This window comes from Crocodylus siamensis, chromosome 3, assembly GCF_052110815.1.
Source record: "Crocodylus siamensis isolate JL-2025a chromosome 3, ASM5211081v1, whole genome shotgun sequence".
In the NCBI taxonomy this organism is placed as follows: domain Eukaryota; kingdom Metazoa; phylum Chordata; order Crocodylia; family Crocodylidae; genus Crocodylus; species Crocodylus siamensis.
In genome coordinates this window covers 58,543,839-58,570,912 of record NC_143397.1, presented here as the reverse complement: position 1 = coordinate 58,570,912, position 27,074 = coordinate 58,543,839, and the positions used below count along the sequence as shown (strand labels likewise).

Sequence of the window (27,074 nt, the reverse complement as noted above, 5' to 3'; positions counted from 1 at the left end):
GAGGAGACCTTGGAGCCCTTGACAACGATCTTCGTGAAGCTGTGGGGAACAGAACAGGTACCAGAGAACCAGAAAAAAAGCCCATGTAATGCCTCTCTTTAAAAAAGCCAAGAAGGAGGACCCAGGGAACTACAGACTGGTTAGGCTCACCTTAATACCTGGAAAGTTACTAGAGCTTTCCCCTAAGAAAAGCCATTTGCAAGCATCTGGAGGACAGAACACTGATCACAAGCAGCCAGTCTGGATTTATGAAAAAATAGTGTTAAACAAACTTGATCTCCCTCTTTGACAAAGCAACTACTTGGGTGGATGAGGGGAATGCTGTGGATATAGTGCATCTAGACTTCAGTAAGGCTTTTGACAAGGTCCCACAAAACCTTCTCGAAAAACAAATTAGAGAAATGTGAGCTAGGTGAAACCACTATAAGGTAGATAGATATCTGACTCAATAGCCACATGAAAATGGAACTTATTAAATGGGTCCATGTCAGAATTGTAGAAGGTTTCAAGTAGAGTCTTACAGGGATCTGTCCTGGGCCTGCTGCTGTTTAACATGTTTATTAACAATTTGGATGCTGGCATAGAAAGCTTCTTGAGCAGGTTTGCAAATGACACAAAACTGAAAAGAATCACAAACACCCTGGAGGATGTAAGCACAATTCAGAAGTACCTCAACAGATTTGAAAGTTGGGCTAGAGCTAACAGAATGAAGTACAATGGAGTAAAATACAAGATGGTATAAAACGGGTGACATCTGGCTGGATGGTAGCACTATGGAAAATGTCTTGGGAGTCTTGGTAGACCACAGACTTAATGAGTCTGCAGCGTGATTCAACCACACAAAAAGTGAATTTGGTTTTGGGATGCATCAATAGAAGCATTAGGGATACAAGACATGGGAGGTGATAGTGACTCTCTACTCAGTTGGTACTGGTTAGATCTCATCTGGTGAACTGCGTGTAGTTCTGAGCTCCACATTTTAAAAAGGCACGGAGAAGTTACAGAGGGTCCAGAAGCAGGTAGAGATGATCAAGGGCTTGGAAGACAATAGTTCTTTGGTTATTTCACATTAAGGGAATAGTAGATGAAAACAGAAAACAATAGCAAAATTTTACAACTAAAAAATCTTGAGTATGTTTCTCCAAATGGAGTTGCCAAACTACTGACAGAGGAATATTACATACAGACAATATTATTATATAATATAAACTTGAATACAGTAAAAATCCAGATAAAGTAAAGCTAACAAAAAGATTAACTTCAGGCATAAACTACGCTAAGCATTATGGCTGCTTACAGACATGAAGAAAACAAAACAAAATAAGACTGCGCTTTACTTTAAGCTTGGCACGCCCCTGCACCAAGTGAAGTGCATGCCCAGAAGAAGCATCACATTAGTTTGACCCAGCTCACCCAAGTCTGTGATTGTATGCTTCAGTAGGGCTTTTTGGCGCTCTTATCTAACAGCTGATTGAGTCAGCTGTTAGATAAAAGCATCAAAAAGCCCTGCTGAAGCACCTGATCTGTACAGAGGCTGGGAAGCCAGGTCAAGCTAACATGTATGGTATCTTAAAATTGAAGGTGTGGCACACATCTCAGATGCGGGGCTACCCAAAAGGATGATAACAATCATCTGGAGATTAGGTTGTGGGAAGCAGGAACCAGCAGGACCTGAAGTTCTCCTATGCCCAGTCAGCTGTGCTCAACTAAGCATCAGGGTGGGGCTGTGGGTAGCCCTGGAAGCTGAATAATTCATACCTGAAACACTTTATGCCCTATCCCAAACACTATGAATCTGGTGAGGCAGAGCACACAATTTTTGGGTTGGGACAAACTTGTTCAGATCCTACATGAGCCATTATTTTAACATCTGCCAGGGGACACAGAGCCCAGCTTGGATTAATTTAACCTGCCAAGAATGCAACAACTAAGTATAGACATCTCCTTATATACGGAAGATTAAAGCCTAAGACACTTCCTCGTCTACAGCTTCAAAAACCCATTGTAACTAACAAATCAATACCCTATAAGAATGACAGTTATAAATAGCACATCATGGACAGAAAAAAACTATAATATAAAAAAAAAAAAAAAATTAAAAAAACATTTCAAATCCTTTTAAGATGCGTCTGTCATCAGTACCAAGAATCTTTCAAGCAGGATGTGTTTACATTAAATTTCGTGTTTCTGAGGTTACAAACAGATGTTGCAAAATGAAACGTATCAGCTGTGCCAAAACAAACATAACCCACTGCCCCACAAAGCCCAACCACTGCCACTTCAGGGAGCTGTGGGAGCCTGATTCTATGGAACAACAGTTGGGGACTATCTGCAAATGTGGGAAGCTAGGGTTGCCCCACTTGCAGAGATGTGCCAGAATCAGGGTATGGCAGTGCAATATGTGGCCAGGTAATCCCCTGCTGGAGGATTCGAGGGGCGTGCATCTGTGAGAAACCCAGGCATATCCTGAATCAGGACACAGCAGTACAATGCATGCACCCAGAGAATCCCTTGCTGGAGGATTCCTGGTGTGCACCTCTGCAGAAGGAGAACCTTGGACAGGTGCTCCTGTGACCCAATTCTACTTGCCCCAGGAATGGGAATTCCTGGGTCATGGAGGAGCAGACCCCTGAGGCCCCAGAAGCACCTGCACTCTCCTGCCCCAAATCAAAAAGATGTCTGCTGCAAAAAAAGCATCACAAATCTATGCTACCTATTGCCACTGCACAATTTTTAGCATTTGTGGTGCAACAAGTGGCATGAACATCTGTTTGCTTGGTCTCCGTACTACCAGAACATTTTTTATGGAGGCACAAAGGTGACATCTGTTTCCAGCCTCAGAAACAATCTTAACTGTTTGGACTCTTGGATTTCCAGAAATAAACAAACTACAAGTTGAAGTGTTATTTGTGAGCGAGACTAAATGATATTTTTTCTTGGTTTATCTGCTATCTGATTCATTAGGAAGAAAAAAAGATCCTACTGTTGGTTTTAAGCAAGGTAGAGAAAGGACTGAGAGGCAAAAAATTTTAGGTGATTAAGCAGACAATCAAAATGATCGTATCAGAAACTGCAGGATCAATATGCTAACTCACTTAGTTTCTCCTGCTCTTAGGCATTTTATAAACTGTACTGGCAACTACTTTGTGAACAGGAATACATACAGTGCACAAGTAATAGGAATAATTTTCACATGACAAATATCTATAAAAACTATAAATCCAGCAAACAGTGATAGTTGGCATCTTTCAGCAAGTATATTTTAATTATGCATCATCCTAATAGTTTCCAGTACTGTACCTGTGTGGAACATTTCCATCATGAATGGCCTCTGGAGGAACTCTCCATGGACAACTGACTCTTCCTCCAGGAAGACGTTTAAAATCAAACTGGCAGCATATTTTAGGATCTGGACCACAAGTATGAGGAATGTCATAGCTATAGAAAGGCATCATATGGCAAAGGATATCTGTACTGGATCCCAAATCTAAAAGTAAATACACAGATATATCTATAAAAATAAGCTATATGCAGCGTTTATATAGCAACTGTTTAGCCTTAACCTAATAGTGTTATTTAAATACTAGCACAAAACAGTTTCATCTTTAATATATGCTGGCTAGGAACCTGCCTCATTAAAGCATTAGCAGTTTTGCAGCAACTTCAATGAGCACAGAAACAAACCTTTAATGATCCAGTTAAAGATATTGCATTGAATGAATTCAACTGTGCTACCTTCCATAAGAAGAATCCATCCTTCAGTATTTTTTAATAATTTAATTTTCAGTGTCATTTATTTGAAAGAATTCTCAGGTAGGAGCAGATCTAGAGGGATGCAGTAATATCCTGCTTCACTGGCAAGTACTCTAGTTCAGCTGCTAAATGCATGGGCAGTGACCTCTTCATCTCCACATATCCCATTCCAATGCTCTGGATCTGCTACTGCTCAAAAATAGATTTATGTAGCTCAACAACGTTACGTTTTGGACCTCAACACAGAACTAACTTCCCAACTAAATTAGAAAAGAACTTTTCAATAAGTTAAATTTGCATTTGAAAACAGAGTCTACGTTTTAATAACATAAAAGGGTTTTTTTCAAATGGTCACAAGTAAAGCAAAGTAGCTGCAGAAATTTAAGTGACATACTGATAAAAATATAATTAAACAAGAATTACCATCACAATCTTCATGAATTGCCAAAATTTCCAAACTTGTAATTAAATATTCGAGTTGACATTGTATATCTGGAGTTCCAAAAAGGGTTTGACAACGTCCCCAACCAAAGGCTGTTAATGAAGTTAGATAGCCATGAGATTATAGGCAAGGTCCACCCAAGGATTAGAAATTGGTTTAAGGATAGAAAACAAAGAGAGTATAAATGGTGAGTTTTCAGGATGGAAAGTAGTAAACAGCAGGTTCCCCCAGAGATCTGTGTTAGAACTGGTGCTGTTTAACAGATTCATAGATGCTAGGGTCAGAAGGGACTTCAGCATATCATCAAATCCAACCCCCTGCCTAGGCAGGAAAGAGTGCTGGGATCAGATGACCCCAGCCAGATACCTATCCAGCCTTCTCTTGAAGACCCCAAAGGTAGGGGAAACACCACCTCCCTTGGAAGCCCATTCCAAATTCTGGCCACTCTTACTGTGAAGAAGTTCTTCCTGATCTCTAGCCTAAATCTGCTCTGTCAGTTTGTGACCATTGTTCCTTGTTACCCCAAGAGGTGCCCTGGTGAACAGAGCATCTCCGATTCCTTGCTGTGCCCCCCTAATGAATTTGTAGGTGGCCACAAGATCACCTCTCAACCTTCTCTTCTCTCTCATATTCAAAAATGATCTGGAAGGGGGCAGGGGAGTGGGGGAGTAGTGAGGTGGCCAAATTTGCAGATAACACAAAATTATTCAGAGTGGTAAAGACCAAGGTGGACTGTGAAGAAAGACTGAAAGATCTCAAAATATTAAGTGAATGGACAATTAAATGCTGGATGAAATTCAATGTAGATAAGTGGAAAGTGATGCACATGGGAAAAATTATCCAACTATACCTATACTATAATGGGCTCTACATTAGCTGTTACTACACAGCTAATGTAACAGAGATCCTGGAGTCACTGAGGATGATTTGCTAAAAACATCAGCTCAGTACTCAGCAGCCAATAAAAAGACAAATAAGATGTTAGGGATTATTAAGAAGGGAACTGTTAACAAAACAAAGTATCATTGTGCCCTTCTATGGTGCATCCACACCTTGAATATTGTGCCTAGTTTCAGTCCTCACATGTCACTAGAAGATATAGAAGAACTAGAGAAGGTACAGAAAAGGGCAGCAAGGATGATCTGTGGAATGGAGGGGCCTCTGTGTGATGAGATTAGAATCTAGCTACCCAGATTAGAAGAAACACTTGGGGTGGGAGGGGCTGAGGGGAGCATGGTAAGTGTTTACAAAATACTGAATGGTGAAGAGAAACTAAATAGGAATTTATTATTTACTATCTCTCTCAATACAAGAAGTAGGGGTCATAAAGGCCAAGTACAGACCGTCAAAAAGCCCAAGGCTGAATCAATACAGTCTTTGCAGTTTAGTCTAAACTGCAGAGATTGAACCGGCAAGCAAGCAAACAGACATTATCTTTTGATTCAGCAAATACAGGCACATGCCTTCAGTAGCCCACACCAGAAGCTAGGGGGCACTACAGCACACCTCCCAGTCCAAGGCTTTCCCCATTCCCTACTCCAGCTACCTGGAGGGCCTGCCTGGGCAGGGGGTCGGAAGCATCTGCCAGGCTGGGGGGTTGGGGGACGGTGGTAGTGGTACTGAATTCATAAAAGCTTGAATAAGAATAGGCCTCTCTCTGTATTGAACAGAAGGGTACAATCCTGTGGAATCCCGCTGGCTGCGATCATGGACTACAAATCCCAGAAGCACCTGGAAGCAGGAAAAGGAAATGAGGAGCAACCCTGTCCAGACCCACAGCAGCAGGACTGTGCTGAAAATCCCAGAGACCTTGGAGACAGTAAGAAGAAGAAGTGAACACAGCCCATGTTTGGGGGGGCTATGATTTAACTTGAACCAGAAAGGGGTCTAGGACAGAAGTTTCATAAACCAGTTTGACCTATATCAGTTAAGTCTGATACTACATTCAACCAAGTTTATCTTCAACCAGTTCCAGCCATTTTGAAACTAATTTATGTGCACTGAGCTTCTGTTCTGTTACAGGTTTATTAAACCAGTTTCTGAAGAGAAACTGGTTTATGTGCAAATTCCATCCCTAGCCAAAATGAAACTACTAGGAGTAAGTTTACAACTAAAAGAAAATAGGTTCATTTTCACACTGTTTGTAATTAAAGTGTGGAACTCATTGCCACAACAAACATGTAGAAACAGTTTAACCAGGTTCAGAAAATGGACTGAGCACAAGAGCTAAGGGTACTTCCTCTGGATCAAAACTTCCTGAACCTTAAATGCTGGAGAATTATAGGTTATACCCTGTTCACTCTCCCTTTCAGAATACCAGGAAAGATAGACCTATGGTCTGACCCAGTAAATGGCAGTTCTTATGTTCTATTCGGTAGGACTCTGTTTGATAATTAGGTAGTAAACTGGGAATTTTGATAAACTCTGTAGCATTGGAATACAGATCTTAACAAAACTGGAGTGAGCGAGCGAGCAAGCAAGCACGCATGCATCTGCAGGTGCATGGGCTCACATAGGCAGATGAGCTCTACCCTGGAAAACAACAGATGGGACTGGTTGGTAACAGAGCTATGTCAAAAAGTTTAAGCAATTTTGCTTTACTTTGTGACCAAGTAAAAAAGTGCATAAATTCTTGATAAAAAGTTTTCCTTCCTGCCCTTCTAACCTTTCAGGCTTGTTCCTTTTTTCCCCTAAGAGGTTACCAAACTTCTCTTTCCTAATTTAGAGTGCTGTTATACCCGTGATGGTCTAGGAATTATGCAAAAGGCAAGGATTTCTTTGGATATCTTCTATTGTTCCTTGCCTCTCTCTCTTTTCATTATGACTATATGGTTCATTTATTTTTGTGTACCATTTATTTTCTCTCTTACATGCCAAGCATGTTCAAAAGAGCTGAAAACTTCTAAGTTCCAAAATATACATCAAACAAAGAACATTTTTAGAGTTACTAAGTGTCAAATAATTTTATCTCAAAGAAAAAAAGGAAGCTTTGTGGTCTAGAGAAAAAAGAAAAGGGAAGGCCAATCTTAATTACTGTTTCTCTGAAAGGTACTTCAGGGATGTGACCCCTGTTTTTCAGTAATTTGAGTTTCTTTGACGGACTTTAAAATATACAAGGATTAAAAACAGGCATTTAATTACAACTATTGAGTGTGACTTACCATTTCTTAGAGATTTTTAACCAGATTAGATTTTAAGAGAAAAATCTGCATGTGGCAAAACACTATTTTTCAGGTTAACTACCAAATTATTCACCAAATTAGTAATTAATTCCTTCTTAAATTTCTTGCTAAGAAATTCTTCTTAGCAAACTTTCAGGTATAAGTACCCTTCATCAGGCTGAGGAACCTTGCTAAGAAGAATTTTTCCAACTATTTAAGTTGGTCTAATAAAAGGTATCAAGGTTTATAATTTTGTCTGCTTATGTCCTTAGACCAACATGGCTACGATCTATACCCCTGTAACATGGACAACCTAAACAGCTTATAAATGAACAACGTTATATGATCTTAATTGAGTATTCTGTAACCAAGGACAAGATTTAAATTACTTAAAGAAGATATTCAAGAAACTGGACTTGACAGAATCAATTTACTGCTGTTTATCTCAAATACTGATTAAATGGTTTTATTTTTATTCGTTTACCATGATTAGTTTTTGTCTGTCTTTTTGGAATTACATAGTCTTTAAACAGTCTGATATTTACCAAAAGAAGATAAGCAAAAGTATTTCAAATCTTACTACACTGTTACTAGAAAAACTCAAATCCAATTCCTTCACAGTGTTTTGGAACATTTCATCTTACCCTGAAAATCTTGAAAATACAGTGGCAAATTTACAAGATGCTCCCCTTAATGCGATTCTCTTGCTTTCTTAACTATATTCTTGGTTGCAAGGCTCTATCCTAGGAGTCAGGGTTATAAGGATCTTCTGCTACACCCCCTTCCAGTCACCTGACCCTTGACCCTCATGGCCAGGCCCAGGGGTTTCCCCTTTTACCAATAAACTAGCTTACCATTTTACTTCATCCCTCATGGGCTGCAAGGGTTTCTAACTGGTAAGCTCACTGTTCCATGCCTGGTGCCTCCCAAGTCTGAGGAGGCACCAGATCACTGACAGGGGAGGGAGGGAGATCCCCTAGCAGCCAATCATCAAGCCCAAAATCACCAGTGGTGAAACCGAAAGTGCACTTCCACTGATACTTCCAGTTTCACGGCTGGCGTTTCTAGGGGGTGCATGTGCACCCCCTACACATAGCCAATGTACTCCTTCAGCAGGCTGTAGCAACTCTACTCACTACGGCCTTCCCCTGCACTCAGTAAGAGGGGTTAAAGCACAGTCAAGCAAAATATAGCCTGAGGGTCACATCCAGGCCACAGGCTCCATCCAAGTACTTGTACCCCACCCCAGCCTGCATGCCTCGCTCCCAACCTCGTGCATAGAAGGGCCCAGCCCAGCTAGCATGCAGCTACCAAGCAGGACTATTGCTGTCACTGCTGCAGCCACCAAGGAACCTGCTCAAGCTTAGGTAGGGAAGTGGCAGTGGTAGGGAAAGGGGGAGATGCAGCTGTACGGGAACTTGGAGCATGGGATTGAAACTGGTGGAAGCAGGGAGCTCAGATGGGCAGGATGTGGGCGTGAGGGAGGATAGGGGCTGCCTTCCTCACCCTCGGCTGTGCAGGTCCCAAAACTCCACCAGCAGTGGAAGGAAGCTTCGCCCCCTGCTTCCTGGCAGAGTCCCGGGACATGCACAGCAGGGAATGGGGAAGGCAGCCAGCTCCATTCATGTGGGGCTTCCCCCAGTGGCATGTGAGTGCTGGGAACTGTACATGTGCTATGCAGAGTCCTGCGCAATAGAGGCGGGCTGGCCAGCCAGTGATCTTGTCACCTGTTGCTGCTGCTGCCAGCAGCAGAGGCTGTGCACCATAGGGGAGTATATGAGGGGTCCCTCATATAACCTCACCCTCCCTCACACCCCAAAACACCCACATTCTGCCCTCACCACCACTTCCACATATATACCCTCCAACAGACCCTATACCCCCACTCTCTTAAACCTGTCAGACACACCCCCACACGCTACTATACACACAAACCCACCCACACAATATACAAGAGTAATACCATTTTTGAGTTATTATGCAATCATCTTTATATACAGTATGCAAAAAATCAAGACCACAATTTTTTTGTAATAAAACTAAAATGTTATAGTAGGTGTTTGACTTTTAGTATATAGATTCATAGACTGTAAATATGGAAGGGACCTCAGAAGATCATTGAGTCCAGACTCCCTGCACTAGTCAGGAAAGACAACTAAGGGTCAGGTCACCCCAGCAAGGTGACCAACCAGTCTTCTCTTGAAAATTTCCAGGGTAGGTGATTGCACCACATCTGGAGGGAGCTTATTCCAAAGTCTAAACACCCTACCTGTGAAGAAGTTTTTCCTAATGTTGAACCTGAAACGGTCTTCCAGGAGTTTGTGCCCATTATTCCTGGTTTTCCCCAAGTGTGCTCTGGGGAACAGCTGTTCGCCGAGCCCTTAATGTACTCCCCTGATGTAGCGACAGGCTGCTATTAAGCCCTTCTCAGCCTTCTCTTTTTTAGCCTGAAGAGTCCCAGGTCCTTCAGCCTTTCTTCGTATGGTTTGCCGCGAAAGTCTCTGATCATACAGGTGGCTCTTCTCTGGATTCTCTCAGGCTTTTCCATGTCTTTGTTAAAGTGCGGTGCTCAGAACTGGATGCAGTACTCCAGCTGCAGGTTCACCAGTGCTGAGTAGAGCGGAAGAATCAGCTCTTGGTTTTGCTTGAGATGCATCTATTGATACATGCCAGAGTATTATTTGCCCTGCTGGCTATAGCATTGCACTGATGGGCTCATATTAATACTGCAGTCTATTATTACCCCAAGGTCCCTTTCATTCAAGGTGCTGGTCAGTTTGGCGCTACCAAGCCTATAAGTATGTTGGGGATTGTTCATCCCCAGATGGAGCACTTTACACTTCTCAATGTTGAACTTTATCTGGTTCTGATCCGCCCAACTTGCCAGCCTGTCTAGGTCCGCTAGTATCTGCAGCCTATTTTCAAGTGTGACCATGCTCCCCCATAACTTGGTGTCGTCCACCAACTTGGCCAGTGAGCTCTTCACCCCCACATCCAAATCACTGATAAAGATGTTGAACACAACTAGATCAAGCACCAACCCCGAGAGACACTACTGAGCACATCTTGCCAGGACAACATAGATCCGTTAATTAGAACTCTCTGGATCCTACCCTGCAGCCAGCTTCCTACCATCTAACTGTCACACAGTAAGCCCGCAATCAGAACATCGTGGGATACTAAATCAAAGGTCTTTTGGAAGTCAAGGTATACAATGTCAACCTCTTCTCTCTTATCCAGGTGGTGAGGTACCTGATCATAGAAGGAGATGAGGTTGGTAAGATAAGACTTGCCCATGATGAAGCCATGCTGGCTGTCATTCAGAATCCTACCTTCTGCAAGCCTATCGCACATAGACTCCTTAATGAATTTTTCCAGGATTTTTCCTGGGATAGAAGCTAAGCTAACTGGCCTATAGTTACCCAGGTCCTCTCTCCTCCCCTTCGTGAAGATGGGCACAACATTGGTCCTCTTCCTCAGGGACCTCTCCAGAGTGCCACAAATTTTTGAAAAGTTTTGCCAGGGCTTCCATGATGACTTTAGCCAGCTCCTTCAGCACTCTCGGATGACATTTGTCCGGTCCTGCTGACTTCTATAAGTCTAATATTTTTAATTGATCGCGCACCAGTTCTGCAGCAATAGTAGGAAGGCTGTCATTCCTACCACGCCCATTCTGTGGGCATGATTTTTCCCTTGGCCCAGTGAAGTACTAAAGCAAAAGTAGTCATTCAGGAGTTCAGTTTTTTCCTGAGTTCCGGTAACCAGCTCTATGTTGTTGAGCAGTGGCCCCACACTCCCATTTGCTTTCCTCCTGTTCCCTACATACCTAAAGAAAGACTTCTTGTTATCTTTGATTCCTGTTTATGATTTCTGTATATGATTTAGTTTTATTATGGTTCCAAGATGGTTACCTTCCCCTTCCAAAATGAGTACTTCTGAGGCAAGGGGAGGACATCCAGTGGCAAAGGGCAAGGGCTAGTGGGCAGAACTTTTGCTCCCAAGATGGTGACCAGGGTGTGGGCCACTCATCAAGGGGCGGGGCCACCCTTGCAGCCCTCGACAGCTCACCAAAACTCATTAAGTGGCACTCCAGCCAAAATAATTGCCCACCCCTAGGTTAAGGGCTTCCCTATATAGACTTCATAGACATTAGGGGCTGGAAGGGACCTCATGAGATTGAGTCCAGCTCCCCAACCATAGGAAGGAAGTCTGCGGGGATCAAAATGCCTGTTGAATGAGTTGAGAGTAGGGCACCACCTCTGGTGGGAGTCTGTTCCAGAGCCTGGACACTCAACTGTGAAGAAGTTCTTCCTTATGTTCAATCTAAAATCAGCCTCCTAGGAGTTTGTGGTCTTTGGACCTTGTTATTCCTTGGGGAGCTCTGGTAAACAACTGTTCTGATCCTGATGCACTAGCCTTATGTATTTATATGCTGCCACCAAGTCTCCCCTGAACCGTCTCTTCTCCAGGCTGAAGAGTGCCATGTGCTTCAGCCTCCCCTCATAAGGTTTGCTCTCTTGGTCTTTGATCATATGGATGGCTCTTCTCTGGACTCTCTCGAGCCTATCCACGTGCCTCCTGAACTGGGGGGACCAACACTGGACACCATACTCCAGTTGCTTCTTCACCAAGGCCGAGTAAAGCAGGAGGATGACATCCCTGGTTTTGCTAGAGATTAGGTTTATGCAAAACTTTGGCAGCCGCTTCATTTCAGAGGTGTTTCAGCCTGTTTCGGCACCCGAAACACCAAGTGCAAAATGAAACGGAAGGCTCCAAAACATCTCTGAAACAAAATAAAACCATGCCAAAGATTTCAGAAATGTTTCGAATGTTTTGGAGGCGCCTCCCGGGAATAGTCCAACATAGTCCTCAGTCCTTCTTTTAAAGTGCCTAGAGGCTGGGGCAGTATGGGGGATGAGGCCAGGCAGGGCAGACATGGGGGCTTCTCCCGTGGCTTCTTCTGGCAGGGCAGAGGCAGGCACATCTAGAGGAGCCAGGGGGAAGCTCCCATGGCTGCCCTACCCAGCCCCAGCCCCCAGCACTTAAAAAAAAAAAAAAAAAAAAAAAAAAAAGCTCCACACTCATCAGCTGCAGCAGTGGGGATCAGGGCCCCTGAGGGCTCATGGCAGAGGCCTCCCAGGGCAATGGGGAGCAGCAGGGATCACCCCCCCCGCTTGGCACCCCCGTGGGCAGCTGTTGCATCACATGGGTACAGCACGGCTTGGCAGGGCAGTGGGCACTGTCTGGAAGCTAGGGCAGCTCCAGGAGTCAGCCAGAGCCCGGCACCACTCAGCCCCAGCAGCCCCAGTTCCCAGACAGTGCACAGCACAATGCCGAGCCACACTGCAATTTGCACCATGGGGCAGCTACCACGCAGGTGCCAGGTGGGGGGGGATGATCCCTGCTGCCCCCCACTGCCCCACCCTGAATGGGAGGGCTCTGACCCAAACCCTCAGAGGCCCTGATTGCCACTGCTACAGCTGGTGAATGCAGGGCTTCTCCCTCCCCGCCCCCAACATGGTGGGAGGCTGGGGCCAGGCAGGGGATGGGGCCACGCAGGACAGTCACTGGTGCCTCTCCTGAAACAGCGTTGAAACTCTGAAGCAGATGTGGCCAAAACAAAATGCAGCAGTGATCTAACACACCAAAATGAATTACTGTCCCTCCGAAACAGCCAAATCTGAAACAGAAATAAAATGTAGCCATTTCGCACAGCTCTACTAGAGATGCCTCGATGGATGCATGCCAGAGCTTGGTTAGCTTTGCTGGCCACAGCATTGCATTGGTGGCTCATGTTCATCTTGTGGTCAATCAAGACCCCCATGGTGATAGCAATGTAGTATGAACTGAACTAATGCAGCTGATGTTAACATAGAGTGTAATAATAGTAATCTGCTTGACATAAATGAATTCTGCATAGCCTTTACGTATGACTGTGTGTAAAAGGGTGAATGGTGAGAAAATGGCATAGAGATGGGAGATGATTTAACTATTTAGGTAAGCAACAAGGCATCAAATGTAAGTTACCAGTTAGTAAACTAATTAATGAACGGCTGAAGAATCCCTTTGAAGCTCAAGGGCACAAAGGAGATAACAGAAGAAATTCTGCCAGATGGACAACAAAAATACTCCAAGACTAAGATAAGCTGAAGACAAAAGAAGAACAACCACAAAAACAGAAGCTGGGTATGGAAAAACCCCAAAGCACTGAAACAAAGGATGCCAATCTCTATAAAAGAACACTTTGAAAATGCCAAGTTAGGTGAGTCTCTTTCTCTACTGCTGTGTCATCAGAGCACAGGTGTATCTATTCACCCCGCTCCAGCTGTTATCTTTAAATCTGCTATCTTCAAATCATCATCTTCTACTCAATAAGCCTGGGTTGCCCACCCTGGGCTAATATTGAGCAACTACTGCAGGTAACTATATCTGGTGTGTGTGTGTGGATAAAATGGTTGTTTTGTGTATGTGTATGCCTGTGTGTAATGATGTGTATGATGATTTTTGTGTGTTTATATGAATGGTGTGCCTGAACCTCTATGTCTAACTTGTGTAATCACTAAACGTGGCACCTTGCCTTATTCCCCTTTATAAAGTCTCACTTGTGATTTGAGCAATTGGCAATTTGTGTAACAGCAAGCTTAGCACTGCTGAGCCTATAAGTAGGATGCTGGTTGTTCTTCCCAAGGTGGAGCACCCTGGAATATACTCATTCACAAAGTCCTCAGTCTTTAAACTAGTCTTGTATCCTATAACAAGATTTATTTCTCACAATCTTATACATAAAATAGTGCTAAGAGACCACATTACCTAATATTCCCCACAGAAGGAATGGTCTCTTCTTAAGTATTTTTTGAGAGTTTAGTAGGCCAATTGTTTAGGCATTACCAGATGCCCATGTCACTTCAAAATTAATATAAATATTCTATACTCAGAATAGATTAGCAGCCTTTGGTAGCAAAGTTATTAGTTACTATATTTTTACATAATGTTTTTTCTTCATTACTTACAGGAATATATTGTTCATATGATATCTGCGTTAGAAGTTAAGATATACTGCTTTATTTAGATAGAGGATATCCTCAAATAGAAAAGTAAAGAAGCTTATATAGCTGTCATTTTTTTCTTTTCAAGCAGAAACATGAGTTAAACAAAATTTCCCAAACAGGTTTGCCCTGAAGTTGAATAAAAATGTCAGAATATCTCTAAAAGACATTACTTTTACTATTTCTGTAATTCTTTGTGAGGCTTTAACGTGGTGGTTTTTCCTTTACAATGAGAGGAGATGAAAATACCTCTTTTTAAAATTCTTTAAAGCATAATACATGAACTACCCCCTCCCACCATGAAGAAATTCTATTGCTTGAGGTAAAACCCATTTCTTATCCTTCTGCTCTGATTTGCAAGTGTGATGTGTACCTTTGATTAGATATTCTTCAACTCTTTTGATCAAGTGGCCCCTGCATCTAAAATGCATAATTTACAGTACATCTAAATTGTAGTTAAAACTTGTATTAAATATGGTATACAAACATGACAAGACAATACCTACATATGTCTTTTAAAACTTGGCTGTCCAACTGGCAACACATGGGCCATATGAGGCACAAAAGGGATTCCATTTTGGTCCCTGGGCTCCTGCCCTCTTTCCTTTTCTGCAGTGCTTTGGCTGCAACAGTTAATGGACTCTTCAGGCCCCCTGCCTCCTCCAACTTTCATGGCCTAGCCATATGCCATGGCAATGCAGAGGGGCTGAGGGTGAACCTGGGGCTATGTGAATGAGTGAAGCAGCTGGGGGGGGCCAAGGGAAGACAAGTGCCTGAATGGATGCACAGAGAGGGCCTAATGTGAACATACAATGCCTGTGGGGGAGAAGGCAGAGAGAGAATATGGGCACATATGGTGCAGCAGTGGAAGTGGCGCATGGTAGCACACTGTGTCTGCACAACGTGAATTGGAAGGGCCTGTAGCTCACCCTGAAACCCCTAGTCATTTAAAGGTGGATAGCCCTGTTTTAAAACATGAATACAAAAAATTCAGGGAAGAGGATGGAAAGCAAAAAGAGGTATGAACTTTCAACTCAGAACACAGACAAGTGTGTTGACTTGCTGGACTATACAAAGTGGAATAAGTACAGTCCAAATCTAGTCATTTTTTTTTTATACAAGCTTCTGTCAAGAATAAGTCACCCTGAACATCTCATAACTGCTAACAAAACAATAGATCACCTGCCAAATAAGGAACAGAGTTGCAGAAGCCCTACATGAAGGCTCCAAAAGAACAGCCTGCCTGAAAGTGTATTCCATTTTTTTAATAATTAAGATTTGCACCTATACGGCATTTAATCTTGTAAACACGTATGTATTAAACCAATGTACATTGCTAACTCTGGACACATAAATGTAACCATTCATTTTAACTGAAATATTTCTGCAGTCCTATCACCAACCTTCTTTCAATTTTCCCCTGACAACATAATCCACTTAAGACACCCATAAGTATCCTGGAAAGTCAAATCCCATCGATTTTAATATTAAAGGTTTCATATAAGCTGAACTAAATGTGATGGCTACTTCAGGAAACAACAGCTTGAACTTACCTTTTCGGAACCCTATTAAAGCATATTACCTTATTCCTCAGAGCTCTTATCCCTCTAATAACAGCATGGAACTGAAAGGACCTCTATGCAGCGTATCATAGTATCATAGTAGCTAGAGTCGGAAGGGACCTAGGTAGATCATCTAGTCCGACCCCCTGCCTTGGCAGGAAAGAGCACCGGGGTCAGATGACCCCGGCAAGGTGCTCATCTAACTTCCTTTTAAAAATCCCCAGGCTAGGAGCCTGCACCACTTCCCCTGGAAGCCGGTTTCAGGCCCTAGCCGCCCTGACTGTGAAGTAGCGCCTCCTAATATCTAATCTAAACTTACCCTCCGCCAGCTTGTGACCGTTATTCCTGGTCACTCCTGGCAGCACACGGGGGAACAGGGACTCCCCCAATACCTGCTGATCCCCCCTGACCAGTTCGTAGCAGGCCACAAGGTCCCCCCTTAACCTTCTCTTGTGGAGGCTAAACAGGTTCAGGTCCCGTAGCCTCTCCTCATAAGGCCTGCTCTGCTGACCCCTGATCATACGAGTGGCCCTCCTCTGGACTCTTTCCATATCGTCCATGTCCCTCTTGAAGTGTGGCGCCCAGAACTGGACGCAGTACTCCAGCTGCGGCCTGACCAGTGCCGCATAGAGGGGGAGGATCACCTCCCTGGACCTGCTCGAGATGCATCTGTGGATGCATGACAGGGTACGGTTGGCCTTCTTGACTGCCTCCCCACACTGCCGGCCCATGTTCATCGTGGAGTCAATGACGACTCCAAGATCCTTTTCCGTCTCCGTGCTGGCAAGAGGGGAGTTCCCTAACCTGTAAGTGTGGTGCCGGTTCTTCCTCCCCATGTGCAACACCTTGCACTTATCAGTGTTAAACCCCATCCTATTCTCATCCGCCCACCGTTGCAACCTGTCAAGGTCAGCTTGTAGCCTATTGCACCCTTCTAGTGCACCCACATCCCCCCACATCTTAGTGTCATCAGCAAACTTGAACAGGGTGCTTTCTACCCCCTCATCCAAGTCACTGATGAAGATGTTGAACAGTGCGGGCCCGAGGACCGAGCCCTGCGGAACCCCACTGCCCACGTCCTTCCAGGTCGAGAAGAACCCATCCACTACCACCCTCTGGGTGCGGCCCGCTAACCAGTTGGCGACCCATTTGACTGTGTGGGCATCGACACCACAGTCTCCCAGCTTTTTGATGAGGACAGGGTGAGAGACAGTGTCGAAAGCCTTCCGGAAGTCCAGAAAGACTACATCCACAGCAACCCCTGCGTCTAATGATTTGGTGACCTGATCGTAAAAGGCCATCAGGTTGGTCTGACAAGACCTGCCACTGATGAACCCATGTTGGTTGCCCCTGAGCATGCATTCCCCCGCAAGGCCCTCCTGGATGTGTGCCAGGATAATTTTTCCAAAGAGCTTACCCGGGATTGAGGTAAGACTAACTGGCCTGTAATTTCCCGGGTCCTCTTTTTTTCCCTTTTTGAAGATAGGGACCACATTGGCCCTCTTCCAGTCCTCCGGCACCTCACCAGCGCACCACGAGTGCTCATAGAGCCGCGCCAGGGGTCCCGCAATGACCTCGGCCAGTTCCTGTAGAACCCTAGGGTGAAGATCGTCCAGACCAGCGGACTTGAACACGTCCAGCCTCTCCAGAAGTACCCTAACTAACTCCTCGCTAACCCCTGGCCCAGGCGTGTCTCTCCCGGGGCCCGAGGGGGGCCCAGCAGGGAGGTGGCTGAACTGGTCCCTACTTAGGAAGACAGAGGCAAAGAAATCGTTAAATATGTTAGCTTTGTCATCTGGCGTGATGACTAAGTTGCCCATCGTGTCCTGCAGGGGCCCCACATTACCCAGGACCCTCTTTTTACCCCCTATGTATTTGAAGAAGGACTTCTTATTGTCCCCAATCCAGGAAGCTAGTCCTATCTCCATCTCTGCCTTGGCCCTCCTGACTGCCCCCCTACATCCTCGGGCGACTGTAACATAGTCCTTCTTGGTGATGACCCCATCTCTCCATTGGGTGTATGCCTCCCTTTTAGCAAGGAGACATTCCCGGATGCTCTTAGTGAGCCACGGGGGTTTATGTGCCCTCCTGCTCCCTTTGACCCTTGTTGGCATTACCTCCCTTTGGGCATGGAGGATCGTCTCCTTAAGGAGCAACCACTCCCCTTCGACATCTGATTCCCTTCCCCTCTGGGTCCTCAGCGCTTCCCCAACGATCCTCCTTAGCTTGTTGAAGTCAGCCCTCCTAAAGTCTAGGGCTGTTGCCTTGCTGCAGCCCTTTGCCACCTTACGCTGAATGGTGAATTCCAGCAAGCGATGATCACTGTCTCCCAGGTGGCCCATCACCCGCAGCCCCCTCACCAGGTCATCACCCGTGGCCAGCACCAGGTCCAACAAGGCGTCTCCCCTGGTGGGACTGTGCACCTCCTGGGTTAGATGGAGGTCCTGCACTCTGGCTAAGAACCGACGTGCGCGATCAGACTTGGCTGACTGCTCCTCCCAGCAGATGTCTGGGAAGTTCAGGTCCCCCATGATGACCACATCCTTAGCCCTCACTGCCTCTGTGAGCTGACCTAAGAATTCCTGGTCGAGCTCTTCTCCCTGGTTGGGAGGTCTATAGTAGACTCCCACCGTTAAGTCTCTCTCCCCTGGACTGCCTTTTACTCTAACCCAGAGCACCTCAGAGTGCCCCCCCTCTACCCCCTTGCTGATTAACGAGGAAGTATATTCCTCCTTGATGTAGAGTGCTACTCCTCCACCTTTCCTTCCTATTCTGTCCCTCCTGTATAGCCTATAGCCCTTGACACTCACCGCCCAGTCATGCGATGAGTCCCACCACGTTTCTGTGATCCCTACTATGTCAGGGCTGGTGACAGCTAGGAGGAGGGCAAGTTCCTCCTGCTTCTTCCCCATACTTCGAGCATTCGTGTAGAGGCATTTGAGGCCTCCAACGGTTGTGCCCACTGACCCCCTAGTCTCAGCAATGCCCCGTCCCCCATCACTTACCTGTTTCTCCCTTTTGACCATTCAGCGTAGACTGAATATCTCACACCAGGCATTCATGTCAAATTTAATTTTATAATATTTTCCAGACAGGGATATTTGTTGCGGAGATGCATCTTGTTTGTTATATTTTAATATGGGACAAAGAAGTAGAGAGGGGCAGACAAGACATTCAACAGAATGACAGAGAAAGCACCTTTAGGACAACAGAAATGGATAGTGTCACATGACAGCCAACTATATATATATATATATATATATATACACACACACACTATATATATATATATATATATATACACACACACACACACACACACACACACACACAAAAATACTATAAATACAAAAGATTGAGGCCACAGGAAGTCAACCCACCACACATGTCAAATGTGATTTTTATGATTTTTTGTGGAGAGGAAAAAGGTAGATACCATCAAAACATAGTCCATTACAGATGTTATTGCATCAAAGGAATATACAATTTACCATCAGGTACAAGATGTTACAAACTCCACTTTAATTACTTTTAAGTTAGACCAAGGCTTCACTGGCCCCTACCGCCACACTCAGGACTTGAGAGAGGGCTGCATGCCAGCAGTGCTGCCCATGCAGCATGGGGACCGTAAGCTGCCTCAGAAGCCTATATGACAGGAGCCCCCACACTACAGTCACTGCCCACACAGTGGGGAGGGAGGACAGGGGGAATCCTTGGGGGACTCTCTAGGCACTGCTTGTGCAACCGGGGGGGCACCCCTCCCCACTACAGCAGGGAAGGAAGGGAATCCCATGCAACTCCACAGCATGTGGTCTACAGCAGCCTAGGAGCTGCATGCTGACACCATATGGCTCCCAGCTGCACTGAAGTTAGACAGGCCTGAGTTAGACTGTAAACTCACTAGAGCTGGAAACATGTGGCAGAGCACTAACCCACAATGGGTTTCTGAGCCTGATTCTGTGCAAATACTACCAACACTACCAGTATGTCCTTTGCTAATTTTTGTTGGTCAGTTTATAGTTTCATAGTTTCTAGGGTTGGAAGGGACTTAAGTAGATCATCTAGTCCAACCCCCCTGCCATGGCAGGAAAGAGTACTGGGGTCAAATGACCCCAGCAAGGTGTTCATCTAGCCTCCTCTTAAAGACCCCCAGGGCAGGAGCCAGCACCACTTCTCTGGGAAGTTGGTTCAAGATCCTAGCTGCCCTGACTGTGAAGTAGCGCCTCCTGATATCTAGCCTAAATCTACCTTCTGCCAGCTTGTGACCGTTATTCCTGGTCACTCCTGGTAGTGCTCGGGGGAACAGGGACTTCCCCAGTGCCTGCCGGTCCCCCCTGACTAGCTAGTAACAGGCCACTACATCCCCCCTCAGCCTACTCTTGTGGAGGCTGAACAAGTTCAGGTCCCGTAGCCTCTCCTCGTAGGGCCTGCCCTGCTGCCCCGTTTGTATGTTTGTATGTTAATACAAACAGTGAAGATAGCATAGAAATACCTTTGTTTCATGTAATACACTGCTTCAAATTATTTTACTAAAAAGGGAACAAATGCACTGTATATTTAACTAACTAAACACAAACCTGTAGGAAACTACTAACTATTTTCTCAAGGTGAACTGATTTAGAGTTTAAAAGCTTAAGAATTCAGACAGAGACAGACATATCTGCACTTTCCATCCATTTAATGTTGCTTAACAACACCACAGCTATTAGGGAAAGAATGGTATGGAAGTTTCTATTACATAGGCATCCTACCTATGTAATGGATTATGCTTGTTTCTGCAGGAGAAAAAGAGAGAAACAAGGAGCTCACCCTATATTGTGAAATTAACTCACATAGTAACTGGCGGCTATCCATCCATAAATGTTAGGTACATTTCTCTGACCCTGCCCTCATAACAAAGGCAACAATTTGTGCATGCGTGCATACCAGAAAAGTTCCAAAACAAAAACACCATTTCATATACTTTCTCCCCTAGGGAGAATAAGTGAACAAAAATGAGAGACATGAACAACACTGCTTAGTGCCATTCTGGAAGGTGATTTCATGTATTTAGTATGCAGGATTCAGCTCCTTTCAATATCATCCGTATACTACATTATTTTCAGGAAATAGCTATGTTTATTCTTTTTTCTTCTTAGAATACAAGGCCTTCAATTTTATCCAAAGGTCTAATTTCTATTTTTTTTAAAAGCACTTTGCCATTTACCAACATTTTCAAGAAAAATAACAGGCCTAAACACGTATTTGAAAACTTTATTTCACTTTAACTGTTACTAAGAAGAAATATTTTTTTCTGGGTATAGAAATCTTGATGAACATCATAATTCTAACAGTCATCATTTCTATTTTAATTCTATTACTCAAACTGTACAAAAAAAATATTTTCTCCAAGTATCTTGCTGTTAAGCATCTCTCTTTTAGGAAAAAAACATTACTTTCTCTTTCACCGATTTTAATTTTTTCACCATTAGAGAAAATAAATAAGCAAGAGTGAGAAGAAATATGCTCCCCACCACAACCAATGGAACAGGGGAAAGGGATTATTAAGTTTGAAAAAGAAAGAGAAAAAGTAATTTAAAAATATGTATTTTTAAAGGTAAACCATCTCTGCACTTTTTTGGTCAGGGGAAAAAGTAAAGCAAATAGGAAAATTAAATAAAGGAGTAAAAGCAAAATTATTTTAAAATTTAAAATGAGATATAGGTTTTTCATTTTTTTTTACTGCCAAAAATTTCCCCCAAAAGAGAAAATTTGAACAAAGTGAACCTTTCCCTCATAGAACATTTTCTTAAGTTGTACTTAAAATTTGGACTAGTCTTACTTTTAGTTACTTTATATTTTTTGTATTAAATAACCCTGTTCATTGCAATTACTGTCACCATTATTTACTCAATTCCTATTTCCCAATACTCAAAAGTATAAAGCAAAAATATGACAAAATAAGTTAAAGAGAAATACACTTACCCCAGTTCTGTCTCCAAAAAAATTCTAGTGTCTTCTGTACTGAAAAATGCTTTTTAACTGAGTAATGAACTCTCTGTATAAGCATGTTGGAAAATCCTGTGCGTTTCAGAAGGTAAGCCATTGTTGGCGAATGCCCAAAGGGATCAACTGCCCAGCCAGATTTTGGTTTTACCCCTGTTGAGTGTCAAGAAAATACAGTTGATCTTTCTCTTAGTTCTTATTTTAACAAGAGCTATAGACACATTATTAAACACAGGGATCTGAAAATTCATGTGAACGATGCTTAATTTACACAGATGAATGGAAATTAAGTCTTCTTAAGAATACCTGTAGGGAGTTGGTTTGTGTGATTGCAGAGTGCCTAGCCATTAACTTTGAAAACTTGTGGCACTCATGAGAGGTCCCAAATGATTGGAAAAGGGAAAATACAGTGCCCATCTTTAAGAAAGGCAAGAAGGAGAATCAGAGAAACTACAGACCAGCTGGCCTCATTTCAGTCCCTGGAAAAAAAATAACAGAGCAGGTCCTCAAGGAATCCATTTCTAAGCACCTGGAGAAGGTGATTAGAAACAGTCAGCATGGATTCATCAAGGGCAGGTCATGGTTGAAAAACCTGATTGCCTTATATGACACAAGATGACTCTCTCTGTAGATATAGGGAGAGCAGTGGATGTGATAAATTCCTTAACTTTTGGTCTTTTAATATGGGTTGGTAGACCCATATCAACATTCTCACCAGAAAGCTAAATAAGTATGGGTTGAATGAATGGACTGTAAGGATAGAAAACTGGCTGGATCATTGGGATCAAAGAGTAGTAATCAATAGCTCGATGTCTAGTTGGCAGCTGGTATCACAGTGTATACCAATGGAGTGCCCCAGAAGTTGGTCCTAGGGGCCGGTTTTGTTCAATATTTTCATCAACAAACTGGATGACTGGATGGAGTGCACCCTCAGCAAGTGTGCAGATGACACCAAGTTGAGAGTAGCAGATACATTAGAGAGTAGGGCTAGGATTCAGAGTGACCTAGGCAAAGGAGGATTGGACCAAAATGAATCTCATGAAGTTCAATAAGGACAAATGCGAAGTCCTACACTTAGGATGGAAACAATCCCATGTACAGGCTGGGGACTGAGTAGCTAAGTAGCCTTCTGCAGATAAAGGCCTAGGGGTTTGAATGGACAATAAGCTGAATAGAAGCCAAAACTCCACCCTTGTTGTGAAGAAGGCATACTGGACTGCATTAGTAGGAGCTTTGCCATCAGATCGAGGGCAGTGATTCTTCCCTTCTACTCGGCACTGGTGATGCTGCATCTGGAGTACTGTGCCCAGTTTTGGTGCCCCCCAAAATAGAAAGGATGTAAACAAATTAGAGAGAGTCCAGCAGAGGGCAACAAAAATGGTTTGTGGATTGGGGTACATGACTTCTAAGGAGAGGCTGAGGAAACTGGGTTTATTATTTAGTCTGGCAAAGAGAAGACTGAGAGGGGATTTAATAGCTTCCTTCAACTACGTGAAGAGTGGTTCCAAAGAAGATAGAGCTAAACTGGTCTCAGTGGAGCCAATGTTTCAGCATGGTTCCAGAACCCAAGGAGTTACTGCTGTTTGCCTCCCCACTGCCCCTTATTTGCTGCTGAAACCAGGGTTTTAGTCACTTCCGGTGACTAAAAATCAGTAATAGGGAAAAAGAGGGAGTGAGTAGCAGGGGCATTAACTCCCTCGGTTCCAGAGCAATGCTGAAACAGCTGCTACAGGAAACAAGGATTAGCATAGCCACTGCCTCCACCCATGGTCTGGATCCAGTCCTTAAGAAGCCCATAAGTCACCGGAGCTCACACGCTCTAACATTTACACAGGCAAGTTAGGAAGAAGAAGAAGGATGATAAACTGTCAACCAAGAGGCTCACTGGTTCTGAATACCCTTTGACTTCAGGTTCAGGACCCAGGAACTAAAATATTTGGTTTGGTTTTGTTTTGTTTAAAAAAACAAAAAACAAACAAAACAAAACAAAAAACAGAAGAAGAAAATGATTTCTGGGCCAAATTCACAATTGTCTAAATTCTGGAAACAGAAATATCTGTTTCTCCTCATAAAATTATGGGTTCAAGTACTCTATTTAAACAAATTTTATTCCATATTTAATCACACTTAAGTGCTATGCAAATTTTCCACTAATCAGGTCAAAAATATAAAATTAACATAGAAAATAATTTAAGTTCTTTGATTGGGAGCCTGTATTTACAAGTAGGAATCATAAACAAAGGATTTAATTGTGCAATTTTTAATGTGCAGGCAGACTGCTGCATATTGAAAGCTGCCCTTTACATTTGCAATTTGCAATTGGAAAAGTCACTTTTTATAATTAGGACTGTTTTACCAGAGGAGACTTAATCAATATTTTCTGTGGGTAGGCCTGTATAATAATGCACTAAGCAAAAATCTTCTCACGTAGTTGTTCAAGAAAAATACTTTATCTCATAGAACTAAACTACATTGCAAAACATTAAATATCACTTCTCAGCTTAACTTACTAACTCAGTTTAATGTGAAAAATATCAAAATGAGGAGACAACATATGTACATACCAAGATTCTTCTCTAGCCACTGATGTCCTTCTATCAACTGGTCTATTAAAGCAAAGTAATGAGGAGAAGCCTCATCAGGCATAACCCAACCTCCTGTGACTATTTCAAACTGGCCACCTTCTATCAATCTGGAAGAAAATGAGTAAATTTACAGTCAGAAAGTCAAGACTAGCTTTAGAAAATAATGTCTTATACAAAGATAAAAATTCACAAATTTTAGAACTTATGCTGATAGTGAAAATATAAAATGTTAACTACTTACCTCAATAGTTTTAGTTTTTATAGAAGCTATTAATATAGATTTTCATTATTCACAGGACCAAAAATTAAATTTAAATCACATTATTTCAACTATGGTACTGAAACTGAATAAAAATGCAAGAAAACATGAGTGTTGTTCCATATCAACTGAAACTATCTGCTCTACTGCATACGCCATGCCGGGTTACTGATACTATCTAGCAAAGGAGGAAGATTGGTTTTCTGAGACAACAAACAAACAAGCGCATGGGCCAGACGGCTGAAGTCTACTGGGTTAAGTGTTTAGGAGCATTCTACTTCCCAAGTACTGCTAGTATCTATCCTCTAATGCAGAGTTTCTCAACCCGTGGGTTGCAACCCAAAAGTGGGCTGCAAGAATATATGAGAGGGTGGCAAACAAACATTCAAAATGGAACAACAAACTTTAAAAATGGATTCTCCTTTAAAGGAGAAAACAATGGGAGAAACTGTGACTTTCCCCTTGCAGGTTGTCAAGAGTTCCAACCTACAAGGAGCTGCTTGGCCCCCCCCCCTTCCTTTACACACACCCCACCCTGCCCCAGACACTGGTGGACTGGGGACTGTGGGCAGGGGGTAGCGGGTCAGAAGCGAGAGGCACGGGATTGGGACTGGCCATTGATGTTTACAAATAGTTCCTGGTGCAACAAAATTGAGAATCAACTATTTAGTTGGTCTAATAAAAGATATCACATCTACCCAAAGAACCTTGCCTGCCTACATCCTTAGACCAGGAATGGGCAAAGTCTGGCCCATGCCCGGGATCCGGTCATCAGTGGACTCCATTTCCCAGCCACCCCTCTGCATGGCTGGGACCAGTCTCCGTGCAGACCCTAGCCACAGAAACACAGGAAAGCTCAAGGCTGGGGTTACCTTGGAGACCAGCCACAGCTGGTAGGGCTTGCAGCAGAGCAGAGCAGGGAGCTGCTGTGGAGCCACTGGGATCTTGCAATGGGGGCAGTGAGCTCCAGAGCCAGGGCACAGCAGCAATCCTTGGCCTGCATGCTCTGGGCAGGAGTGCACAAGCAACGGATCGCAGCTCTACCCCAGCTCCTTGTAGCACTGACAGCCAGGTCTGGAGCACAGAGCTGTGATCCCTTGCCTGGAGTGTGCAGGATTCAGATCACAGCTCTGCCCTGGCTCCATCACAAGATACCAGCAGCTCCAGAGCAGGCCCCTGTCCTGTCCTGCCCTGCCCTGCCATCATGGCTGCAGCTGGTCTCCAAGGCAACCCCAACCTTGAGCTTTCACAGAGCCGAGGCTGCTGGGGTCGCCATGGAAACTGGCCCCAGCCATGCGGGCAAGAGCTGCTGGGAAATGGAGTCCGGCTGCTGGCCCAATCAGCTATTTTGCCCACCCCTGCCTTAAACCAACATGGCTACAACCAATAACCTCGTAAACATGAAGCACTTCTCAAGATTATAAACTGCAGTAAAAACAGTATCCAATTCAACTTAAAAGGGATGTCCTTGAGACTAAAATCCTACAGTTACAGGACTGTATATCCCCCATAAAAGTACCTCATCTAAATATTACAACTTTTTTTCCCTAATGGTCATGATCATATCTTGATAGAAGAGACATATAATTAGAGATCCATATCTGGAGACAAGTAAAAGGGTCTTTTTTTCATTGGGGTATGTAGTTGTTTGGGTTCTTTATTTTTCACTACTGTTTTTGACTGCTTAGTCTGCTCTTCAGCTGACATCACCACATGCATAATATGTATAAAATGTCACAAACCCAGAGGACAAAACCCAGCACCTATTTGTACATGTTGCTGACATGGTAGCCTGAGTCTACCCAAGGGTTCTTAATTGGTCATCATTATTACTATATAACGTTCTCTCTCTCTTTCTCTCAATGTAGCCTGCTGTTAGAACTCAGGAACAAATGGCCCATCCAGCCCACTTTTACATTCTTGCAAGCAGCAGAATGCACTAAAATACCTACATGAACTGCAGTGTACTAGGAGGAAATGCCTGTTTGACTAAAGACTTGTTACAGTTTTTACTTGACTGTATTTGAAACGGTAGAGTTTATTACTCTAGGTGGACCTTGTGTGGCTGATCAGAGTGTGAACCAGGACCAGATGTGAACTAAGCAGTTTTTGTTAGGGTTTTAGGGTCTAGGCCCAACAGCTTTTGCAAGGCATCCAACTGCAAGCATAGCAAGCAACCAACAGGACAAGTTTACCTACAAACTTAGCCAAGGAGGGATGGGCACAGTAGGAGCTTTCTTTCAAAGGGAATCAAGAAAAAGAAAATGGCTAGTAGAAGATC

General features: G+C 43.7%; 1 protein-coding gene across 1 annotated transcript in view; it reads right to left on the bottom strand.

Moving 5' to 3' along the window:
• Positions 1-27,074, bottom strand: part of MAN2A1 (mannosidase alpha class 2A member 1) — a 234,149-nt gene that overhangs the window by 149,085 nt on the left and 57,990 nt on the right. Inside the window, exons 5-7 of the mRNA XM_090038361.1 lie at positions 24,514-24,641; positions 21,929-22,102; positions 3,301-3,487 (exon numbers count right to left, since the gene is read on the bottom strand). Of these exons, the coding sequence (XP_089894487.1) occupies positions 3,301-3,487; positions 21,929-22,102; positions 24,514-24,641 (489 nt within the window). The remainder of the gene's footprint in view (positions 1-3,300; positions 3,488-21,928; positions 22,103-24,513; positions 24,642-27,074) is intronic.